The sequence below is a fragment of the Protopterus annectens genome, chromosome 3.part0 (assembly GCF_019279795.1).
Source record: "Protopterus annectens isolate FY-2018-M chromosome 3.part0, PAN1.0, whole genome shotgun sequence".
Lineage (NCBI taxonomy): Eukaryota > Metazoa > Chordata > Ceratodontiformes > Protopteridae > Protopterus > Protopterus annectens.
The window spans coordinates 903200648-903218573 of record NC_056731.1 but is presented as its reverse complement, the minus strand read 5'-3'; the positions used below and the strand labels follow the sequence as shown (position 1 = coordinate 903218573).

The 17926-nt window shown below is 40.9% G+C and overlaps 1 protein-coding gene across 1 annotated transcript in view; it reads right to left on the bottom strand.

The window, feature by feature from the left end:
• Positions 1 to 17926, bottom strand: part of PRKDC (protein kinase, DNA-activated, catalytic subunit) — a 4917417-nt gene that overhangs the window by 361426 nt on the left and 4538065 nt on the right. Inside the window, exon 72 of the mRNA XM_044065724.1 lies at positions 442 to 646. Within this exon, the coding sequence (XP_043921659.1) occupies positions 442 to 646 (205 nt within the window). The remainder of the gene's footprint in view (positions 1 to 441; positions 647 to 17926) is intronic.

Here is a 17926-nt window from a genome sequence, read left to right as displayed (position 1 = left end):
ATTAGCATAGACAGAGCTCTTCAGCAATTCCCAGATGTGAAGGGCTTGATTTAATAGTCTTAATCAGTGAAACCAGGTGCACAAAAGTGCAGTATTGAGCAGCTCGTGACAAAAAAAACACTAGGCTACATAACGCATCTGAGTCCAAAGTAAATGAGAACAGGTAAATAACCAACAGAAACAAAGAGCCTGCTAACAGCAAATAAAATGACCAGTGCAGTTTCTGCTTCTCCCACCAGACAAATTGGGACAAAATAGTTCTGTAAACAAAAATAATTACTATCAAGCAAAATAAAAGTCTGAAAAAGGCTGTCAAATGCTTGTAGCAGTGAAACCACGGGCACACGAATTCAGCTCTAAGCAGCTCAGCACAAACAAGCATTAAAGTGCGCAATGCACCTGAATCTAAATTAGAGAGAAAATACTGTAAGTCAGACCTACCAGGGATTTCCAGTTCATTCTTCAGAAACTCTGGTTTGAACTCACTCATCCATGGCGAGTATTCCTTAAGGTTTCCTGGTTCTGGGTTTGGTCCTCTCATTTTATCAAACAAAGACATTGCAGTCTCTCTGAAGTCTTTCGCCTTCATGGTCAGAACTTTTGTACCTCCTTTCCCAAACTTATCTTCAAATTGCTTTGCATAAGCCTGTTCATATAAATCCAAAGCAGAGATTTTATACTTTTTTTTATTTCAGCCATTTGCAACACAACAACCACTACTGCAGTCACACTTACTGTAGCACTTCCTCTGCAACTACTAGCTGCTTTACACTCCACTGCCAGCACAGTGACATCCTGCAACTATAAATAAACTTAGACTTAAAATGTTGATGCTTTCCTAGCACAAAAACTCTTCTGTGCTCTGTACCTGAAATCCCTATCTTTACACACTGAAGTAAATTTGCAGTCGTTAATATTCCTCTTCTAAAAAGAAAGTGTACAAGAGTACTTACAAGTATCTGTTACATAGGTACTTGCCAAAACACATCTCAACTAGCAGTCCATTATATCCTACACTCCTCTTACCATCAGCAGAAACTTTGTTGTAGATATAAAAAGTAGCCTTCAAAACAAAAGTAAAGTATACATCATCAGAATATTCAAAAGGATTTGTTCCTTGATCTCCCATTCTTTCATTCTTCCAGAATCACAAAAAGAAAAACTGATAGAAACTGTCAGGTTAAAAAGGAAACACCAAAACTCTATCCTCCACCTACAGGGAGAGATAGACGAGGTACTGAATTTCTGGTCAAGATGCTCTAGGAAATGTGGAATGAAGGAAAATGCCTACATAACACTATCTTCTGTGAGTTATCTTGAATTAACTATAAAAAGAAGTGGTTAACATACTAGGCTTTACAAAACAGTTCTACCAAAACATGCTGCAACCTAAGAATAAAACCCAAGCCATAGACCACACATTGACCTTACAAATCTTCAAACACACAGTAAAACAATATGTACCACTAGTAAAACGTGGTATGACTAGTAGTAAAACATGGCATAACTAGACAAGAAATGGGTGAAATAGCCATGGCAATGCAGTACTGTTGGTTTATCTCGTTTCTCTGGGCAAAGGAAACAAAACATTTTATTCAAATAAAATGAGCTGTTTAAACTAAGCAATGATTGAGGTTCCCTCCTGAATGCAAAGATAATAGGAAATGCTACCCTCATGGCTAATCGCATCATGACACTAAATTGGAATACTGATGCATTACTTGAGAATAAGCATAGAAGCCACCTTAGGCAGAGATGTAGGATTACTCCTAAGAGCAGTTCTGCAATTATGTTTTCCCCCCTCCAGGACTTTGCCCAGTGGTCCACTACTGACACCTAATGAACCCATTTGTTCTGGGGACACGGAAGCTGAGTATATGTGGACTTGAAAAAAGCCCTACAAGCTACTCATTCCCAGGAAAGAATCTGGTAGTAATGACTGAGACAGTCTGCTGGTCCTGGAAGGGGGCAACCTAACCTCTCCTCATTGGGAGCACCATCCTTCCCATCTTTGGCTCCTCCAAGCCTGTTACTGCTGATTCCTGAGGGGAAGCATGCCTTCATACATTGGATTCCCTTTAGCCTTCCTTACTGATACCAAGCAGCATGACAGCATGGGTTCATCTGGCCTGAGCTTCTCTGGGTAATACAAAGTGCTCCCACTTGGAGTCAACAATGTCCTGAAATGGCCACTCAATCCCATCCTCCCGGGCGAGCCCCTAAAGGCACCCAAGCTACTAGTAGAACTCAGGTTGCCAATGGCATTCTACTTTGAAGTGGCTGTCCTGGTATTATAGATGATAAAAAGAGGGTGCATAACACAAAAGACTGAAGTACAGAAATTCTCTTGGCTGAGACAATTGCTACTAGAAAAGAGTTTCCTCAGAGAGCTGCATGCTCTAGAAATGTATGTGCATGTGTGTGTTTAACACTATACTGATACCCTATGCAGCACTTGCCTCAAAGTATCTGTAATGCAATTGTTGCCACAGTTTTACAAATGGAGGTGATAACATTGTTTTTGTGATGTACTTGTGTTGCAGTGTTAATATGCCCAAAAAACTATTTTGCCCAGGGCAAAAGTGCGTATAAGATGGGAGGCCCCCCCAGAATTTCAGTGAGTCAGATAATCTCTGCCATATACTGAGCACTGCCCTTTGTAAATGTAGACAAAACCTGCCAGACCTGGGTGATCCACATATATACAAACGGTCTCTCCTCCTTCCAAATAAGTGCATGTCCAACCTTGATTTATATATTCAGGGATGAACACTGACTGCAGGGTATGGAAGAAGTGTGAAGAATTCTCCAGACAAAAAGTACAGAAAAAGCAGACCGACAGGAATAGTTACCATCACATACTTGCCTCAGCGACAGGGGTTTGAACCATACCTTCCAAATTCTGCAAAAATGGAAGGGGGACAGAATAAATCTTATCATGAGCTCATCTATATAAAGAGGAGAGCAGCCTTTTCTATGTCTGAATCAGAAGAAAAATGTAAACCAAACATTTACTAATGATGTCGCTCAACCTCCACTAAAGGCTTCTATTTTCATTCCTGACCATAGTTGTTTCAGCTTAGCATATACCCCTGTACACCTTAACCAGCTCCTTGCTGTACTTCAAACTATACACAAACCTTGTAAAAAAAAAAAGTCAAAACTTGTCCATCTTGGATTAATTGCTTGCCTTGTTTCAAACATTCTCAGTTAAAAGCTGCAGTGTGCCTCTAACTGCTGCCTTACTTCTTCCAATAAGAAAAAAATCACCTCCAATATCAGACAAAACACTTCAATGTATTGATTTACCAAGGCTCTAACTAACAGTGTATTCATTTCACCATAAGGGTTTATAAAATCTTGAGGAGAACCTTAGCCAATTCAATGGAGTCTTAATGAGTGCTACCTTAGATATACAATGGAGCCTCTTTCGGTGTCTGTCACCTGTATTCGTGGAATGAAGCCCACCTGGTTCCAGCTAACCACAGATGTCACCACCTGTCCAATATACACTGCCCAGACAGTCATATACACCCTTTACTAATGTAAAGCTATTAGACTAACTTCCAGGAACTAATGGATCCCTACTTAGCTGCAGAAACATCAATACCAATAAGCGTTTTTATGATGGGAGACAGGAATAGTACAGTTTTGTACCTACCATAAATGTAGATGTTCGAAGATCCACATTGCTGCAGTCCTTACACTTGGGTAGTCCGCTGTCCTCGGTCGGCCCGAATATCAAAGTATAAGGCTGACGTCGGTCAAGGCGCATTTGACTGACATCAGGACGTCAGGGTACAAATGCGCATGACCGACGTCATATCCTCAGTCTTTTCTTGCCCCAGATGTCAGCAGACCCTAAAAAGAAAGGTCAAAACCAAAAGACAGCAAACAAACAACCAACCATCCTAGCACTAAAAATATGTACAATATATACAATATATACAATATACCCCATATTGACAACCCAACCCACACAACCGCCTCTAACTACAGAGGGGAAGGAGGGAGGGTATTGACTGCAGCAATGTGGATCTTCGAACATCTACATTTATGGTAGGTACAAAACTGTATTATGTTCTTCATCTCACATTGCTGCAGTCCTTACACTTGGGTAGAATCCCAAAGCAGAGGTAAGGGAGGATGGCCAAGCTATAAGGAAGCAGGAGCTGCCAAAATGCCCTGCAAAACAGCAGTGGCAAAACCAGCCCTAGATTTAGAATAAAGTGGTAGGTGATAATGCCTAGAGAAAGTATGCACTGAACTCCAAGTAGCTGCCTCCAAAATATCCTTAGTAGCCACCCCCCTCAAAAAAGCTGTCTAAGTGGCAGTAGCCCTAGTGGAATGAGGCCTAATCCCAGCTGGAATCTCCTTGCCATGATGGGAATAACAGAAAGCAATGCAAAACCCAATCCACTGAGAAATAGTTTGTTTTGACACAGGCTTGCCCTGAGAACTCAAAGCAAAAGAAACAAATAACTGCTGAGACTGCCTGAACCCTTTAGTTCTGTCCAAATAATATCGCAACTGCCTGTGTACATCTAAAGTGTGCAAAATCTTTTCCCCTTTATTTTGGGGATTTGCATAAAAAGTAGGCAAATGAATAGTTTGGTTTAAAGCCACACTAGAAACCACTTTAGGCATAAAGGAAGGATTAGTAATGAAGATACCCTATCCTTATGGAAAATTAAGAAAGGCTCAACCGCCATAAGGGCCTGCAACTCAGAAACCCTTCTTGCAGAGGTAATGGCCAACAAAAATGCAGTCTTCCATGATAAATATTTCAACTCGTAGTAGCTGCAGGCTCAAAAGGTTGTAGAGTGAGTTTCTCCAACACAAAATTGAGATCCCAAGCAGGAGTAGGAGCTCTCCGTGGGGGTCTTATATTCTTTGCCCCTCTAAGAAATTGCTTGAACAAAGGATGAGAAAACAATGGTGGGTCACAATCATAGTGAGCTGAAATTGCTGCAGCATGAACCTTAATAGAAGAGAAGGACAAACCTTTGTCCAGTAACTCAGTAAGATATTGAAGAGCCACACTTAAATTAGGCTCAGAAACATCCAAATCCTTTGCTGCACTCCAAAATAAAAATCTCTTCCATTTATCTGCGTACACTTTCCTTGTACTAGGCCTTCTAGCTTCCAAAATAACATTCAAAACTTGCTGTGGAAAGATTCTTTTGTTTGTCCGGGGTCAAAAAGGCCATCTGGGATGCTGTATTCAGTCTTACACCCAGAAAGCACATGTCCTGAGAGGGTACTAGACTGGACTTTATTTCGTTCACAGAATACCCCAGGCATCTTAGCACTGCTATCACATATTCCAAATGATGAAGAAGCTCGTCCCTTCCTTGAGCCAGAATCAGGCAATCGTCCAAATAAGGATAGATCTGTATACCTTTTAGCCTGAGGAAAGCTATCACTGGAGCCAGAACTTTCGTGAACACTCTGGGCGCAGTAGATAAGCCAAAGGGCAATGCAGAGAACTGATAATGAGAAGTCCCAGCTCGAAAACGCAGATACTTCCTGCAACTCAGTCTGATAGGAACATGAAGGTAAGCCTCCTTGAGATCCAAAGTTACCATCCAATGATCTTTGCCCAGCAGAGGTAAAAGCTGTTGTAACGCCAACATTTTGAACTTGGGAATGTCCAGATAAGTGTTGAGGGTAGATAAATCCAAAATTGGTCTCCACGTGTTCCCTTTCTTTGGTACTAGGAACAGGCGAGAATAAAATCCTAGGCCCACTTCCGGCATAGGGACCGGCTGTATGGCCCCTATTTGAAGTAACAGAGAAATTTGTTTGTGAGCCTCTATTCTTTGTTGAGGAGGAACGTCTGGCATGCCTTTGAAAGGAGGCAAGGTATGGAAATAAAACCTGTAACCGTGGTGTATGATATCCAATACCCATCTGTCTTGGGTAATCAAACTCCAATTTTCCTTGAAAAGTGCCAACCTTCCTCCCAAAGGTGCTGCCAGGCGAGAAGGCTCTGGCAGCAGAAAAGGTAGGTCATTGGGTCTGTTTACGAAAGGACTGACCCCTGCCCTCACTCAAGACTGTGCAGGTGAACTCCCTGTTCTAGGCCTGAAAGAGCCCTGAGCTCTGCCCCTACCACGTCTAGACCTACCCCTAGACTGGGAATCATAAGAAGGATACGCCCAACCCTTGGTAGGCCAATTTCTACTAAACTTGAGGCTGAACCTGCAAAAATCTTTAACAGTCTGCATAGACTTAGCCTTGTCTTCCATTTTCTTTAAGACTGCCTCAACAGGAGAACCAAACAACACATCAGATTGTAAAGGAGCATCTAAAATCCTTGTCTTAACATGGTCAGATAAATTCTGATCCCTCAGCCAGGCGTGCCTGCGAAGAACTGACCCAGTGGCAGCCACCCTAGACGAGGCCTGTACAGCATCAAAACCACATTGCAAAGAATGCTTACCCACCTGTTCAGAAACATGTACTAAATCTTGTAACTCTTTACACTCAATACCTTCCGCCAGAGCATCTACCTTAGACTTCAATTGTGAAAGGAGATAGTTTTGGTATTTCAACATGTGAAACTGGCAATTCAAAGCCCTCATAGCTAGGGTGGAAGAAGTATAAACTTTCTTTCCCCATCTATCCAAAGCCCTGGCCTCTTTATCTGGAGGAACCGGATTTTTGACAACAGAAGCCTTAACACCTTTAGGCCCCTGACTAACAGTTTCTGGGTCTGCCCTAGGACTCTTAAAAGATACTTATGAGCTTCAGGCACCCTGTAATACCTATCCGGTTTAACAGGAGCAGGAGGCAAAGAATCAGGATTAAGAGAAGCCTCTGCAAAAACATCTTCCACCACATCCAGAACAGGAGGAATAGCCAAAGGCCTATGCTGGGGAAAAACAAAATTCCCTAAGCCTTTTCCTGGAATCAGAGAAGTCCTGACCTTCCCACTTAAAATGCTCCCTCATGGAATGAAGAGTCTCTGAAAAAGAAAAATCCTCAGGAGGAGAAGTAGAAGGAGTAGAATCATCCACATCAGAATCAGAATAAGGAGAATACTCCTGCAAGTCTTCAGCCGAAGACTCTGAAACATCGCAAGCTTGCACAAAACTCCCTAGCTCAGGTGCCACCCTTGGTCTCTTATCAGGAGGGGCAAAGAACCTCTAATCAAAGTAATCAAATCTTCTGCCATTTTAAGCATATGCTTCTTGGGCACAGTTCCTGAAGAACTAGGGGTGACACCAACTGAAGCTAAACCTGGCCTGCCTCTGGGAGAAGCCTTGGAAACAGAAGGAGAGGGCCTAACCCCCCTAGGAAGGGAGGGAGTACAGTAACCTGAGAAGCCCCTTCGCCTGACCTGCCTCCTGAGAGGCCACATCCTGCAATAACAAAGTCTCTCCCTGGGACTCCAAAGAAACCTCCGGGAACCACCGGCTCCACCGACACCTCTAAAGAACCGGCGTCCGAACAGACGGTTCTTCTAGCCTAGGCTTAGCAGCTTTGTCCTTGCGCTTCTTGAAGAAGCGGCGCCGGAGCATCCGACGGCATTTTATAATTACACCGCTTCAAGACTAACCTGGCACAATCTAACCTTCTCTTTATAGTGCGCTTATTGAATCTAGCACAAGAGCGACACCCAACAACGCCGTGCTCAGGCCCTAAACAAGGAATACACAAAGTATGATAATCTCTATGCGGTATCTGTTTCCCACAAGAAATACAGTTATTCACTTTTTCTGACATCCGTAAACCACTGAGGCAAGAAAAAACTAAAATATTCCCCAACGGGGTACTTAGCCAACTTTGACTCGGTCTGAAACTCCGAATTCGAAAAATTTCAGAACGCCAACCGGCACTTGCAACGCTGCTTCTGCATCAGACCATGCGGCAAAAAAGACTGAGGATATGACGTCGGTCATGCGCATTTGTACCCTGACGTCCTGATGTCAGTCAAATGCGCCTTGACCGACGTCAGCCTTATACTTTGATATTCGGGCCGACCGAGGACAGCGGGCTACCCAAGTGTAAGGACTGCAGCAATGTGAGATGAAGAACATCAAATTCTTTCCATAAAAATTCAATATCTCTAAAAATTTGTCCTTCAAGTCCTTCCCCACACTCCTATATAATTGCATTGCGAGTTTTACCTGTTTTATGGGATCTTAAGGCCTGGTCAAATTCATCCCTACTGAATTGACACAAGTACTCTTGTCAGCTATGTGGTCAATGTGGGAAGGTAAAATCCCAAAGCAGTATATCTGCCACTTCTGAACCTCCTTGTTTTGTTATTCCACCTGTCCAAAGAAGTGGCAGCTAGCTGCCTATGGAAAGCACTCCAATCTAAGCCTTGGCCACTTTTCTTGTCAGCGTACCACAACTGATACATTTTCAGCATCTAAATGAACACATCCACTACATCAGCTACTTTTTTATGTATTTGTTTGTGATGTGGATCATGACACTATAGCCCGTCACATAAACCTATGAGGATGTTGGACAGAAGCACCTGCCACTTAAGAAGCATCACAGTAAGAGAAGTTTTACAAGTAAGAGAACAGTACAACCAGGAAAGTTAGGATAAGGTTTAACAATATATTCAGTATGACTACAAAGAATAAATGGGGATCACTGAAGGCATGGAGCAAATAAACACCAGATTTTCTCTTTGTTGTAAGCTGCATTCGTTTGTGCAATATTAAGACAGATTAAACAAACATAATGTAATGAATATTTGCAGATAAGAAATTCATGAGTCTATCCTGTATTTATGAAGGAGGATGCCCTACTATGGACATGCAACAAAATCTAATGACGTACTTTATTCGCACTGAATTAATCAGAAAAAAGACATTTTATTCATAATAGATCTAATCATGCAAAGAGGTCTGCACATATCGTTTTCCAATGTAATATTTTCAAGACCAATAAAGATAATCAAAAACGAAAACAACAAAAAAAGTTTAAAAAGATGGGTATATGAGCATAACCATGCCATCTCAGTTAATAATGACAAAAATAATTTCTTTAAACACTGTTGCCTGTGCAAATTGTAAAATATTTTATTCTATGCATTAGATGCAGTTAATCTCACTATAAGGAAAGGAGAATGGGTTGCCAAGAATATAACTGGCAGTTGCTTTTAAATGCATCAGTAACTCCACGGTTGAATAACCACATACATTTTAAAGAAGTGCTGAAATACAGACCATTAAAGCATTGTTAGATGTTTTTGTTTTATATTATTTTGTTTTGAATATGTCATTGTCAAAAGATGGTTACCACATGACTTTTTTTTTTTAAACTATTTAAGCTGGGACCATATTGTTGCCGTACGAGTTCATTGTTCTGTTTTGTGTGTTTTTTTTGTTTGTTTTTTGCTACAGTACAGAGATCATTATTCATCACAGATCACAGAGGAATGGTGAGGATGCAGGGAGTAGAGCTGATAAAGGTGGATGAGTTTAAGTACTTGGGATCAACAGTTCAGAGTAATGGTGAGTGTGGAAGAGAGGTGAAGAAGAGAGTACAGGCACGGTGGAGAAGAGTGTCAGGAGTGATTTGTGACAGACGGGTACCAGTAAGAGAGAAAGGGAAGGTCTACAAGAGGGTAGTGAGACCAGCTATGTTATATGGGTTGGAGACAGTGGCATTGACGAAAAGGCAGGAGTCAGAGCTGGATGTGGCAGAGTTAAAGATGTTAAGATTTACACTAGGTGTGACTAGGATGGACAGGATTAGGAATCAGTATATTAGAGGGTCAGCTCAGGTTGGACAGTTTGGAGACAAAGCAAGAGAGGCAAGATTGTGTTGGTTTGGACATGTGCTGAGGAAGGATGCTGGGTATATTGGGAAAAGGATGCTAAGGATGGAACTGCCGGGTAAGAGGAAAAGAGGAAGGCCTAAGATAAGGTTTATGGATGTGGTGAGAGAGGACATGCAGGCGGTTGGTGTGAAAGAGCATGATGCAGAGGACAGGAAGAAATGGAAACAAAGATCCGCTGTGGCGACCCCTAACGGGAACAGCCGAAAGAAGATGATATGACAGAGATCATTATTGTTTTTTTATTTTATTTTTTAACATGTTAACGTGGTGAAGCTGGTCAATGGACTCTTTTAGCCACATACCTCATCAGTGACATGCCACGATTAGAGATCAAATGCAGATACTGTGCGATGAACAGATTTTAAAATCAGTGCAGTAGATTAAAATGCTGAAACTGAGCTCAGGTTCTCACACACAACAAATTCAAATACAAACAGTAATATACCATGCAAAGTAGAGTTCAGAATCCTAAAAATACCCTGATGTCCTGAACCTAAACCAAAACAACAGCATGAAGTCAATATGTAACAGGTATATTCAAGATAAAGTACTACATGATACAAAAACAGGAACTATAAAAACAACAGCAGTACCTGATCCAAGTATAGGAACACAACTGAAGATGCATCCAAGAGCAATAAAATAAACAAACTTCAGTTTATAAAGGTAAAATAAGAGAGGCATTCTTACTCTATCATTTTTCCTATGTAGAGAACCCCCCCACACTTCTGTCTTATAGTTAGGGTTATACTTTCTACCTACTGGTATTCAACATAATCTTTCTTGAAGTTCCCACACCTGGGGGCTGGATGCTCACCTGTGATAATGTATGGCAAACACATTCATTTAATAAGTACACTTGTCTCCTGCATCTGTAAGGTCAGCCCCTTGCCACTACAGAGTTCTTGCCTAGCAATCAAGATCATCAATGTAGATATGATAATTCTTACAAACAAGTGATGCAAAAGTATATATATGGCCAACTTAAAATGAAATACAGCAGCTAAAACTGGGGTGACTGCTCATGCCCATGGGGATGGAGGGTATCCCTATGACTTTCAGTGTCTTCTCTATAGATAAGCTGATACAGTAAGAATCTGCATACTACATATAACATCAAAGATTCTCCATGATGTATCTTTTTGTCTGAGATGAATATCGATCAGTGAAAAACATACGAGTGAAATAAGAACTACACTAGAACCAGCAAAGAGTTTGAGTATGGAGTCAGAGGTTTAATTTCAAGGATGTGGAAAAGAAAGCTTGCCTGAGAAGGGAGTACCATGTTCATAAACATCCAAAGAAATCAATCTAGCTAAGGGCAAATCAAGCAAGCAGTGGCATCAGCTATTATTAAGAGAGTACCAGAATCAATCTAAACTGCAGGCCAGGCCAGATGGCAGAATGTGAAATGGTAAACAGAATGCAATTTCCCCTTCCTCTACAAGGGGCGAACAAACTATTCACCAATTTCCAAGTCAGGTAGTAATCCACCAGCTCATCCAAACATGAACCAACTAAGGGACATCATTAGTGCCCTCAGGTGCCATCCCACTGAAGAAAGAGGACATGAAGTGAGATCCAGACTCAAAAGGATAAAGGGAAATAAAAGACGACAGACATCAATGGAGTGGAGATGGTGTCTCTCTAATAAACCCATAAAAAAGGACAAAAAGAGGGGGTGGAACCTCAAAAGACATTATTCTCAGATGTGCACACATACTACAGGGCCAAGGGACTCCAGAATAGACAACACACTGGTTAAATAAGGAGTTCAAAACCATCAAAAAATGGTCTCCAGAAACAGACAGAAAGCAGTTCTGACTAAGGGTGCTACTTACAGAGCCACAGCTAAGTCTCCCTCTCATTTCCTCCTCAAAGGGAACTAGAGGCAGGCCCCAGATGCCCAAACTCCACAAGAAGACTAGACCCAGCAACAGGTGTCTAGAATGTCCCAGACACCCAGAGAAACTCAAGAGAGAGGCTATCAGGTTCCACTTTGATAGGAACACAAGCAGGTTACTCAGCAACTCCAAATCTTCATGTAAGATGCTACTGAAACCTAGCAGGACCAAGTAGAAAAAGGCCTTACACCAGGAAGCAAGAGGAACTCACATCACAAAATTAGAGCAGGTGATGCACTCTCATAGCCAACCACGGGCAAGAAAGATCCGTTTTCTCTCTAATTAAACTGGACCCATGACCCAATAAACTATTTCTTTAACATTAAGACAACACATTCCACAACTGGGAAGGCACGTGGCAAAGCCCATGCATTCACAGAACTAAGGAGGAGATGGAAGTCCATGACTGCCACCCCCCCCCCCCCCAGGAGCAAATTCTAACCTTAAAAGGTGATGACAGAACCACAGAAGGTAAGACTAACTCCATCTTCAGCAGAACCCCAAGCTCCAAGTCAAAAAGTATGAACATGGGGAGAGAAAGCAGACTCAAGCCCAAACAAAGCTTCTGACCACTAGCAGCACAGAAAGACAAGGCACACAGAGGGAAGGAAGAGAAGTATCCCAGCAATATATGCATCTCAGACCACTCCAAGCCCCCAAAAAGGACATGTTCAGACAAGACATGTACAGACAAGGCGTGCCCCCCACAGGAAAAATGAAGCAAGCATAATGAGTGAAACAATACCTTTCAATAACAGATGGTGAGAATGGAGGAGGTCCTCTCAGACAGAGAAAATCCACCTACTCCAGACATAGCAACCCATAGCAGGCACCTCAAAGTGGTAAGATAGTGTTTTTACTCCTACTAGGGTTCTGCCAGCTGCTAACATCTTCAAATGGCTACAACAATGACGACAAATGTGCTCTCCACCTATCAAAATATTGGGCCATCCAGAGAACCAGAAGAAGCCAAAATACCTCCCTCCTAAAGAAAGAGGGTGTTGCGTGCAGAGGTGGTTCTTCTCTCAAGATCCCCCCTCACAAAGAGAGGGGGAGACCTCCATTACGACTAGCAATGAAGACAAGTCCTGTTCCCTAGCTCCCTAACAAAATCTATCCGGGAGGTAGAAAGAATAGGAAAAGCAGGAGAAGACAGCGAAAAGAGTGGTTCACCCTTCCACCCTCCAAGAAATGCCTCCTCTAGAATAAGAACCCATATGTCACCTTCCTTATGAAACTGACAGCTTGGTTACAGAAAAGGAACCAGTCACTGACCCTTAACACAGGTTTAGAAACAAGGATAAGAAAAACGCTCACATGGCCCTGCACCTAGTGTGCATATGATGCCTTTCCCCTTTCAGGAAGAGCAAGGACTCTGTTGGTGAAGTAGTGAACCTCCAGTAAAAGGACAGTACCCAACTACATTGAAGGAAGATGTCAAGCATGAACTAATGTCACTGTCAAAAAAGCATTTTCCAACCGCATACATCAGGAAGCTATTTAATTCTTCTTCCAAGGACTGAATCTCAACCATGCATCTACTGTGTGCACACAGATATACCACCACTCTCAGCAAGACATCCACTGCAGACAATAGACAGCAACAAAGACAAGGCTACACCCACAAGAATGTAGGAGGAGGTGAAGGGGAATTCCATTTTGATTTCCCACACTTGGGAAATGAAAGCCTATAGAACCTAGACAGAGGTCAGATGTGGGGCATTTTTGAATGGCGTCATTCTAACTTAATAAAGGCTAAGAGTAATGACCTTACTGAGAGCTGCAGTAAAATAATGTGGGTTCCTCCAGACTTCTCAAATAATATCTGCAGGACCTGAAAGAAAATCAAACACAAAAGGTTAGGAAAAAACACAAGCTGGAAAGAAGCCTTAAGCTGTTGAACAAAACAGAAACTTGAACTGCTTTTTGCTGAAGACATGACTTCCATTAATCTAGAGATAAAAAGTCAAATCTGCTCAGAGCTGATTAAAATAAATGAAACACTGAAGGAGTATATCAGCTCAAATAACATGCTGGAAAAATGGATGAAGCTTTAAACAGATATTCAGATGAGCTGATAGAACTGCAAAAATCAAATGTCAAAATGCTGAAATGGCTGGCTGAGTATTTGACAGCTCAGGAAGAGATGTTTCAAAAAACAGCAGAACTACAGAACAGAGCATGTTAGGGAAAACCTGAAATTTTCTGCTGTACCAGGGAAAACTGGAAGGCATAGACTGTATTAATTTAAAAAAAGTACAAATAGGTAATTAGACTGGTATTCTACAGCAGGAGTTGCTAATTGAAAGGGCACATCATATGTATGCTCCAAACCTAGCAATGAGAAAGCAGTGAAGACCTCTAATAGCAAAGATGCAATCCTACCAGCAGAAAGATTTGATGCTGACAAAACTGCGGCAGAACGACAAAATAGGAAAAGTTGGAGACAGTGTTTGTGGAAAATGATTACTCACTGCCCACCAGGCAGAACAGGAGTAAATTTATTCCAGCAATCAGGGAATGTCGAGAAGAAGCTTGTAAGATTCAAGCTGCTGTATTCAGCCGTCTTCAGAATATTTTTTCCTGGGAGATCAAAGTTAGTTCTTGATGCAGAACATACTAAGGAGGATATAGAGAAGTCTGTCCAACAAAAAGTGAGCTTCCAAACAGAAGGGAATTATGTTTCTTATTCTTCTGATATAAATCTCAAACAGACTTATGCCAATGAAACTTTTTCCAATGTTCCAAATTAAAATGCTTGAAAGACGGAAAAAAAGCACTGGTGTTGATTAAAAGAATCAGGAAGATGCTGGAAATGAACCAGATACTGGAGCTGGGAGATAAAGAACAACAGGAAGAAAACTAGTAACTCAGAAATGAATGGATACATGTGGGATTACAAAGCATCAGTCACATTTGTGAAATATGGTGGAGCATGAAACCTAGAAATACTGGACTTTTTTGACTTTGTTAAACTAGTAGGCAACTCCTTCTAAATTGTCACTGATGTTTGGAAGAACTTTAAGGAGAGGGGAAGAGAAAAGAATGATGTATCTAAGTAAATTTTTGTTCTTAGTATTTTTATAAAACATGACATATACTGCTTGATATATAGTAAAGCATTTCAGTTATTTTTGTGTGTTACACGGATGCTAAAGTAAACAGGTGTCCTTTTTTTTCCTTTTTCTTTCTTCCTGTTCAGTTTTAAATGTAGGCACTGCAACATAAAAGCAAAGAAAGCCTAGATAAAAAAGCATGATATAAGTAAAAGTGATGTGCTTTTCCTTACCTTTGCATAGGGGAATGACAGAATTAAGGCCCTTAGCTGGATCTAACAAGTGGAAGCAAGTAAATAAAAAAACGCTGACTGTAATGAAATGTTTTTCTTAGAAAATAAATGCTCACAGTGCAACACAAGAAGCTTGTAGCTGAAGGTGGCTCTCATTTCTATGGGGACAAGCTGATAAGGGCAATAAAAACAGAATACTTTTTTTTTCTTTCAATAGCTAAATGATAATGTTTTCTGAAAGTATCCAGAAGAGGAATAAAGATGAGATAAAAACAGGCAGCACTTAGTCTAATCAGAAGCACAGGCTGGATCAGGTCTTAGCATGGATAACCTTCATTATAGATCAGTTATAGCCTGTGAGTGTAGCTGTCAATCTGGGACAATTGTTCCTATTAAGGGGATTAAATTTCATTATTTGAAGATGTACATAATTTTGTGTGTTTGTATGAAATTAATAGCTTATGGGGGTGTTCTGGGGTGTATTTGCTGGATGATTTACTATATAACAAAAAGTCTTGTAAGATGTAACATGGGTTCAAATGGATATGACAAGAAAAAAAACTGTAGAAAAGATCAACCTGCCAAACATTTGTGTATGCATGTAACACAAAATCTGAAACCAGACATTTAAAAAAAGGCTACTGTAAGTATCAGGAGGGAATAATAACTTCTCATCATAATGGCAACACTTTCCATACTATCTTTGAATGGGAATGCCCTCACAGGTATATAAAAAAGAAAGCAGTGAACTATATTAAGAAATGCAGAGTGCAAATAGCTATGCTACAGGAGACACATTTGTAAAGAAATGAGCATGTAAATTTGATAGAGGATTTCAGGATGATTTAGTGGAATATTTGGGACAAAGGCAAATGGAGTACTTTTATTAATTGCTAGAGAAGCTCCAATAAAGACAGAATAGGAAAAAAATAATAATGGCAGAGTTGTAGTGGTCATGGGCTACTGGCAATAGTGGATGATTACACTAGCATGTATTTATATTCCAACTAAAATTGATACAATGAAGCTTATAAACATTCTGGGAGAAATAATCAGATTTCAGCAGGGAATATTACTTATAGGTGGGGACTAGAATTTGAATTGCAACAGTGAGGATGCATCTGGGAGGCCTAGAAGAGAAAATATAGCAAAAGATGGTAGATTTTGAAGACATTTATGAAAATATGTGGTATGGAAGATATGAATTCAGTAGTAGGAGCTTGGAGAGAATTTACCCTTTATTCCCCATGGTACAAAAACTGGGCTAGGCTAGACAGACAGTCTTTCACAGGAACATGTGCATTTCATTGAAACTTTCATATGCATCAAACAACTATTATAGATTGTGGCACAAGACAATAGTAGCTACAATACAAATGCAGGGTAATGAAATAAAATTGAGAGACTGACGCTTCGCCACCTGTGTGTTAAATAGAGAGGAATTTAAAGAATGGGTAGTAGAAATTATTAGAGAAGACAGAAATTTCTTCAGAAAATATAACTGGGGAGTGGGAAATGGAGTAGATATAAAAGAAAAAGAGATATGGTTAAGCAGTATCACAAATTATTCAAAGGGACTAACAAAGGTTAAAGTATTGCAGAATAGGGGGAATCTCACAGAAGAACAGGGGCAACTGCAGAGTGTTGAACAAAACTAAGGGATCACCTCATTAATATGCATGAGCTTAGAAAGATTGCTGTTAACCAACTGTTCTTTGGTAACTCTGAAGCGCAAAAGCTTTTAGCGCAATGGCTCAGGCAACAGAACGTAGATATAGGTTTGTTGTCAAGCTTAGTGACTCGTAAATTTTATGAAAATCTGTATAAAGCAGAGAAATGCAGAAATCAAGAAAAAGTACAAATGGAAATATTTAGGGAAGAATTAAATATGCCAAGGTTAGAGGTAGATGACACTCAATTACTAACAGGATAGGAGGAGATGAGATAAAAATGGTGATGTATAACCAATAGACAGGAAAGTCTCCAGGAATAGATAACATCCCTGTGGAAGTTTTGAAGCTAGGAAGGAATAAAATGGTAAAGATCTGGAAGGTTTTGTTTAATATTTTAAAAGGAGGAGAAGCACCAACATCCTAGAAGAAAGCTGTGGTGGCTATAATACCTAAAGATGGTAAAGGCCCCTCTCAGATACATAGTTTCATAGTTTCATAGTATAGTACTAGGCTATCTGCCCTGGGGCATTTGTAAGCCTAGCCATAGTGATGTGGCTTTTGCCACCCCATGAAATGGTACAAAAAATGTACAGAATAAATTTAGAATACTGTGCCTCTGTCTAGTAGTGACACAATGAAGGTCCCCTTATATAATATAATTAGTTTACTGTGCCCCTGTCTAACAGTGACACAGATGTGACCCCTGGGGTAAACTTACTGTCTCCCATCCACTCATCAAGATTTCTCTTGAAGAGAGTCAGTGAGGGGCTCTGCCTAATACGAACTGGGATCTTGTTCCAAAGCATGGGAAGCCTCTGGGTTATGAATCTATCCCTCCAGCATGTCCTATTCATACTTGTGCTGAGGTTTAAGTCTTTAGCTCTCGTGGTCCTGATGGATTTGGATTTTTTGAGGTGGAGCATGTCCATCAGATCCTGATTGGACATGGCCTTGTACGTCAGGCAGAGATCACCTCTGAGCAGGCGGTATGCTACTGAATAGAGCTGAAGTTTCTTTAGTCTGGCAGAATAAGACATATGTTGGAGACCCTTGATCCTCTTGGTGAGGTACTTTTGTGGTCTCTCCAGCTGTTGCAAATGCCGGGTGAGGTACATACCAAATAGGGCATTGTACTCAATCATGGGTCTGATGAGGGAGGAATATAGGGGTACAATGACATCCTTGGATCTGGATGTGAATCCCTTCATGATGAGGTGTGCAAGGTAGAATGTTTTTCTAACCACTTTGG